At 51.1% G+C, this 7,429-nt stretch overlaps 1 protein-coding gene across 2 annotated transcripts in view; it reads right to left on the bottom strand.

Annotated features, from left to right (window-relative positions):
- Positions 1-1,635: 1,635 nt before the first annotated feature.
- Positions 1,636-7,429, bottom strand: part of STK10 (serine/threonine kinase 10) — a 43,581-nt gene continuing 37,787 nt past the window's right edge. For both annotated transcript variants that reach the window (XM_042880697.1, XM_042880698.1), the window contains 8 exons: positions 6,933-7,112; positions 6,601-6,693; positions 6,327-6,456; positions 5,797-5,921; positions 5,058-5,246; positions 4,768-4,893; positions 4,425-4,538; positions 1,636-4,316 (listed from right to left, as the gene is read on the bottom strand). In XM_042880697.1, coding sequence (XP_042736631.1) covers positions 4,176-4,316; positions 4,425-4,538; positions 4,768-4,893; positions 5,058-5,246; positions 5,797-5,921; positions 6,327-6,456; positions 6,601-6,693; positions 6,933-7,112 — 1,098 coding nt within the window. In that variant the 3' untranslated portion in view covers positions 1,636-4,175. The remainder of the gene's footprint in view (positions 4,317-4,424; positions 4,539-4,767; positions 4,894-5,057; positions 5,247-5,796; positions 5,922-6,326; positions 6,457-6,600; positions 6,694-6,932; positions 7,113-7,429) is intronic.

Raw genomic sequence — 7,429 nt, 5'->3', positions numbered from 1 at the left:
TGAGAGCAGTAGGGAAGATGGAGCGTGGCTTTGCACGCTGACCTGACCGCATCCCATAGGAGGCATGCAAGGAACTGCAGGGCTGTGATTACAGTTCTGCTGCTCCTCAGTGTGGATCAAGGAAGGGGTGATGGCCCTGGAGGCCCATGCCTGGTGCACATCTCGGGTACGGCCACGGCAGCAGCAGGGCTGTGTTTGCAGTGCTTCTGAGGCTCCCTGATATCGGGGTGCAGGAGCAATCGAGAGGAGTTCAGCGATGAACAGTTTGTCCCCAGCTGCCCTAGGAGAAGCTTCAGGTGTTGCTAACTAACTACACAGGAGAGCTCATCACCTGCTGGAGCCAACAGTTCAATCCAAGAGGATGAACGACTTCTGAAAATCCAGCCCTCAGCTCGGTGTGCACAGGGCTTTCCGTGTGCCTGCAGCAGGCTGCTTGGGCCGTTGGGCACAGTGCAAGGGACGGAACGCAAGGAGATCACACTGCCCTGCAGAGAGAACAGCACCACCGCCTGTGCTCGCCTTGTCCATGTAAGAATTGTGTGTAAGCGGACCGCTGGCAATGAAACGCTGCGGCACCGAGGAAAAGCGGAGACGGCCGGAGCTGTGCCGTGGGGCAGGACCCGCCGAGCGGTGCTATCGCGCAGCTCCGGCCGCTCCAGCTGCCACCTGCCGCCCGGCGCGGGGAAGCGCGGCCCGCAGCCCTGCACCGCCCGGGGCACGACCGGCCCGTCGCACAGTGCAGCTCTTTTTTAGAGATCGCTGTTCCTCTGCAATAGCCCCAGCCCGATGCTTTTTCTCCCCGCAGAGCGCTTCGCCGCCCCACCGCAGGAGGAGCGCTGCGAAAGCCTTCAGGTAGTTTTTGGGTGGCTCGGAGCCCACTGTGTGCAGAGGAGGTAATGAGCAGAGCCGAGAGCGGCACGGCTCGAGCAGCACCAGCTGCTTCTAGGGAATGGCAGCTGGATTTTTATGAAGACAGACAGATTTTTTCACTTTGCTCCATGCTTCACTGAGGCAGAATGGCAGATGATGACTATGTCTGGAATACACGGTGCTTTCCACCTATTTATAAATAAGAATTGTCACGGTTGAAGCTCCCCTCAGGCGCTGCCGAGGACACGCGGATGAATTAAATACCCCCGAGATGCACTCAGTGAGGCCCCTTCGGATCGGGCTGTCCCAGGGGACAGCGCAGCGCAGCAGATGTAAATGGAGGCAGCTCATTATGCCTTCTCAGCTATTCCATCTCTGACTTGCTGTATCACGGAGCAAGAAGACGTGCAGCCCGGTGCTCTGCAGCCCATGCGGCTCCTGTTAAAGCCAGGCAACCTGAAGAAAAAGGAATTAAACGAGCGATTTGCATTCTTCCTCAGGAGGATGCAATGCTCCTCTCCGCCAAGCAGGGGCAGCCGAGCACTGCTCTCAGCCATCGAGGAGCTGCTGTCGGCGCTGCCAGCGCTCCGGCTCATCGCGGAGATGCCAGGAGTGCTCACGAACTGCAGAAGTTCGGCCGCGCAGTGCTCCCATGCCAGAAGAGGCTCTGGGGCTTTCTGACAGCAAAACCCAACCTGCGGCTGCAACACTGTGCTGGCGCGAGGCAATGCTGAGAGCACGCGGCAGAACAGACGCACGGCCGGGTTTCTCAGTCTGTTACTTTATTAGAAGGCTCTTTACATGGTAGTGATGACTCCAAGATGTTCTCCAAAACATTTTAAAAGTCTTTTTATTCAAAGCCACATTTTAAAAAATGGCCCCGCATCCCCTCCCCCAAAAATGTATTTGTGGTTACTTCTCAACAGGAAACAACAAAACAATCTCTTCTTAAAGGGAGGCAAACTAACCTCTCTGTAAACATGACAATCATCAGATGTGCTCCCCTGCCCTCTGCACGGAGAGGGTTTGGTGCCAGAGCACCAATGCACCTGGAAAAGGAGCAGAACAGGCAGGGGACAAAACCATTCCCATCTTCTATTAGCAGAAGCTAAACCATGCTGCTAACTCCAGGCTGTGAATGAGCTGCACTGAAGGAAGGCACAACCGATTTCCCTCAGGGGATCTAACCAGCTCCTTAAAAGCCTCCAGAAAGTCTTCATCCATCCCCACAGCTGCACAGTATTCAGAGAGAACTGACACTCCTGGGTTGGTGCAAGAAGGCGGTCAGAAGGGCTGCAGGCTGCTTCAACTGGACAAAGTATGGCAGCAACACTGCGCTGCAAGACATCCTTCCGCAGGTCACACATACCAAACCAAAAGCCACACACCAGGCACTGATTCCTGCAACAACCACCATCTTACTGAACAGCTCCAGCCTGACCCCAGCGGGACAGGGAACCACTGGGGCTGCTACTGTACATTTCCATTGCAACTAAAAGGCTGAAACAAACACATCGTCCTGGTTCAGGATCAACCCGTGCTCATTCATTTTTGTCCCAAACTGGTTCTGTCATCGTATCTGAAAGGCACAGCCAATCCTTTTGGAGATGGGAGAGGCAGCCTCCCTAAGACAGACTATTTATTGCACGCAGACTGCTTGCAAAGGACCCAGCCCTCACATCTCTAGGCTATGTTTATTAAGACATTAATGATGTAGATTCAGAAGAATCTTGGAATGGCCCAAATTAATGTAATCTTGCTAGTTTGTAGGAAGCATATTATGAACTCTAAATGGGTAGTGAATGCACTCCTCAGATAAAGACGTGGGAAAGACCTGGGGGCTGACTCCTTCAGCTAGGGAGCTGAGAGCATAGCTTGCCACAGACCACCTTGCCCTGAAATGGCAGCACATCTCTGAACTGATACATGCTAATAGTTATTTTTTAGCAGGGACATTTCTTCTTGCACAAAACAATTGTCCAGACATCGAAGAGAAAAACCCACGTGCTACCATATGCCTTTTGGTCACTGCCATTGCATGAAGAGGGCCTTGCTCAGTTCCCTTTCCCAGGCTCATGCTCCGGGTCACCAGAGCTCAGCCAAAGCTCAGCCATGCAGCGCTTTGTGCTGATGTGGAACAGCACCCACCTGAGACAACACCACAGAGGGGTGGAAGGCTGGGCCCACTGCTGCTCTGCCTCTCTGCAGCCTGACGCTAAGCTGAAGGTCAGGAGAATCATCCAAGAGACCATGGCACTTCACAAGGAGATAAAACAGGGTAACAAGCCATTGTGACCTATCTTTGCATCTCCTCTTCCCTTGCACCCCTTGTTTCAAGACTCCTTTGCTTCTTCCTGCTACCTTGACTTCAGAGTGGCTGACTCACATGGCCCACACATGTAATATTACAGCACTTTAAAAAAAAAAACCTCAGGCACATGTGTGACCATAAGAGCTGCTGCATTAACACCCTGTAACCCCTCGCTGCAACACCATGGGACTGAACAACATTACAAACTCCCACGTGCACACACATTCAAGAGACAAAAACCTGCAGGCAGTTGAGAGGTTCAGTGAGGAGCCCCACATTATCAGCTGCAAGTTTGGGGCCCAATAAGGTAATGTTAGCCAGGTGCAGAGAGACCGTGGTGCCTGCAACCACAGCAAATGAAATGACAATGAAAAACTGAAGGTACTCTGACAGGGTGCTCAGCAAGTCCCTTTTCTTCACAGACTGTGGTGGGAACCCCAGTCTCTCTCCTAAAAGGAAATAAATCCAAATCACTGTCTCCTTTGAGACAAAGGGGGCCATGGCAGATACAAATAAATCTAAGGCAAATGTGGGGGGCAACAAGGCCAAGGCTTGCATAAGACACCACAGGGATGCTTTGTCCCAGGCTGGCTGGTTACAGAGGACTGGGAGGAGCAGCTTAACCACTGGCAGTGTGCTCGAGGCCCTGCCTACTGCTCCTGCTCAGGGCTGCTATTCTTCAGTTCCAGCTGATGAGCCCGCTGAGCACCAGGCTCACAGCACAGGCAATGCATTCAGCTAACAGTGCAAGTAAACCACAGAAACTGTCCTCCCCAGTCATGAGCTCTGCTGAGCAGGCCAGACTCTGGAAAAGCCTCCAAAACATCCAGTAGCATCTCCCAGTGAAGGACAAAGGCACATTTCTCATAGGAACAGCACAGGGACAGGCAGGTGCTGTGAGAAGAGGCTGCTGAGAGTCTTCCAAGTCCAAGGTGCCCCACTACAGCCCAGGAGGATGCAGCAAGGCCCAGCTGGTGTCCTGCCAGCCACAGGGTTACGAGCTCTCTGTGGAGCTGAAGGGGATGAACTTGGTGTGTTTGGTTGGGGATGCTGGGGTCTGTTCAACTGCCTCCACACTCAGCTTGAAAAACATCTCCTGCTCACGCTTCTTCTGGTTCAGCTCATCCTCCAGGGCCTGAAGCAAAAGGGAACAGAACACAAGATATATTTGATATAGCACCAGAGCTCTGGACATTGCCCCTTCCAACCATCCCAGCACCTCAATCTGCAGGGAGTGCAATACCTTCTTCCGAGGCCTCAGCTTGTCCCGCCACTCCTTCATGTGCAGGTTGTGATTCTCATCCAGGGACTTAAGTTTCTGCGTTTCGTGTTCAATCAAAAGGTGACACTTTTCATTCTAAACACAGACCACAAAGCAAAACACTCATTAAGGAAGTGGGACTGTAAATCCTGCAGTCCAGGAAGACTTGCAGCAGCCAGAAGCATTCGGAGCTCTGAGCTCCAGGGCATGCTTACACAGTGCCATAAAAACTTCTAAAGGTCAAGCTGGAGAACGCCAGTTCTAGCTCACTGCAGCCACTTTTACAGTGGCCAGGGCTTTTCTGCACATCAGAGGGCACAGGTACCTGCAGCTGCTGGAGCTCGTTTGTGTTGCTTTCACACTGGGCCAGCATGTCCTTCATCTGTGTCTCATGCTTTTGCTGCTGGTGCAGCCGCTCTGCCCTTTGCCTCTTCTCTTCCTGCTGAGAAAACTGGAAGAGAAAAAAGCAGGAGCCTCTGTGTGAGCATCGCTGCTCTGATCACTGCAGTAGGTTAGGATCCGGGGAATGGTTTCTTCTTTGCAATCTGAATTCCCCAGTGAAGCTCTACAGCCCTAAGCCAACCCTCAACCCCAGTGTTCTGTGCATGGCCTGACCTGTTTTATCTTCTCCCGCTGTTCAGCTGCACTTCCACTGGAGTGGATGTGAAGGCTCTTCTTGTACATGGCCATGCGCGTTTTCCCTTCACTCCGCTGGATTTTGGGGAGCCGAGCTTTCTCCTGCTGCTGCCGAACTTTCAGTTGCTCTATCATACGTTGGTTGTAGCGCTGCATTTGCTCCCTTTCCTGCAATGTACAAGACAAGTTAACAGGAGGAGACACATGTCAGATGTGCCAACCTTGCGTACTGCTGTGAGAATCCAACTCACATACAGGATAACATTTCCAGAAAAAATAAAGCCATAAAACCCATCAAAATTCACAGCTGCCTCTTGTACATTAAATGCAAGCAGCACAGAGTATAGATGCCAAGCAATTCATACAATCACACAATCACCAAGGTTGCCAAAGACCTACAAGATTATCCAGTCCAACCATCTGCTTATCACCAACAGTTCTCACTAAACCAGGTCCCTCAACACAACGTCTGAACATCCCCTGAACACCTCCAGGGCTGGTGACTCCACCAGCTCCCTGGGCAGCCCATTCCAGCACCTGACCATTCTTTCAGTCATCTGACCTGAGTGTTATTCTGATCCCTTTGCACTAATAATGACTAAGACCTACAACTCCTAGCTCACATTCCACTCTCATTTAAACCCTGGATGGGAAGCACCCCTTTCACAGACACCCAAGCAGCACGCAGGACCGTTACAAGAAGGAGCTAACTGTTCACCTTCTCATGCTTCCTGAGCAACTCATGCCTCTGGAGGAAATACTGGTCCTTTAGCTGCTGCTTGATAAGTTGGTGTTTCTCCTGCTGCTGACGCTCCTCAAGGTCCCAGATGCATGCCTCTCGGTCTGAGGAAAGGAAGAGAGTCAGGAGAAAACCCACCCTGGACCCTCAGCTTGGTCACACAGAGCACCCTGAGTGTGAGTGGTCCTACAGGTGGCAGCAGCATAGCAGATGTGCCGTGTGACCACTCACCACCTGTTTTCCAAGCAGAAGTGGTTGCAAGCCATATTAGAGAATCATTTCTTGTAATTATGAAGCCTAATTGGTTCGTATTTGTAAAGTGCTTTGAAGATTAAAGCGCTATTTATTATTATTGCTAAACATTTAGACAGGATCTGGCAGGGCTGTTTTTTCTAAATCCTACCCTGCCAGCTTGCAACTCTGCCACAGCAGCTGTTGTGTGGGACGAGCCAGCAGTGGATGAGGCCATCGTTACAGCGTTTGCTTTCTTCCTTCTCCTCGCCACCCACCTCTCATGAGCTGCTGCTTTTTGTTCAGGCAGTCGCGTTCCTTGTCACAGATCTCTTTTTTGTTCTGGGCAGTTATGTTCTTCATGGCTAGCTCCAGATCTTCCTTCTGCTTGGCCAAAAAATCCTGTTCCTGGAAGGCAACAGCAATAACAGCATGAGCCCTCCTCCTACTGCAATGTGAAAAGCATCTGGTGGTATTTTACAAGCTGCCAATCCCTCAGAGAAGAAGGATGCTTCTATCTTTGAGTAGTGGCAATCTTCTCTCAAACCTTACCATGGCTTGTTTTCTTTGGGCAAAGTCATCCATCTTCAACTTCATGCTCTCTTTGCGCTGTTGCCGTGGCAGCTTTTCAACCTCATTCTTGACCTTTGGAGAGGGAAAGGAGATTTATCAGCAGGTAATTTAGGCCAAGAAAACACCAGGGAAGGTTGCTAAACATCTGGACCTCAAGAAACACCCTAATATACCAAAGAAAACCGAAAAGCTTCCTGCTAAAACACCAACAACTGCTTCCCCCTTGAGCTCTGCTACGGAGAACTGTTTATGCTTTGCTGGAAGAAACAGATGCAGGAAGCCAGCTTTCCTCCATCTGACCCCAAACTTACCTCCTTTTTCTTCTGCTTCAGCTGCTCCATGAACTTCACATGGTCCCGCTCCTGCTCTAAGCGGATGCGCTTGGCCTCCTCCCGGCGGCGCAGCGAGTGATCTTGTTCCATCTTCTCAATCTGCTGCTTCTGCTGCCGCTCGAGGTTCTCCAGTTCAGTGTCATAGAACTTCTTCTTAGCCTGTACAGGAAGGGAACACAAGTTAGCCTCAGCCTCCACCGAGCTTTGTCCTCTGATATAGGTGTCCTAATACAAATTGAGCCTCTTTACTGAATTCAGAGGAAAGAAACTCCCATAGAACGATGCATGAAGTGCACAGGGCAGACCCAGCTCTAGCGTGAACCATTTTTTAATCTGTTCTAGAAGTGATGGATTTCAACACTATCTACTTGCTTAAATCCTGATCCGCAGCATCCCACTGGGACCCACAGCCCTGAGCAAATATTAACAGGCAGCAGAGTTCAAACATAACATTTCTTTCTCTACAGACAGGATTT

Source organism: Lagopus leucura, unplaced genomic scaffold (genome assembly GCF_019238085.1).
Source record: "Lagopus leucura isolate 7727_CA_CO unplaced genomic scaffold, USGS_WTPT01 Super-Scaffold_100027, whole genome shotgun sequence".
Taxonomy (NCBI): Eukaryota; Metazoa; Chordata; class Aves; order Galliformes; family Phasianidae; genus Lagopus; species Lagopus leucura.
This window is presented reverse-complemented; position numbering and strand designations above follow the sequence as displayed.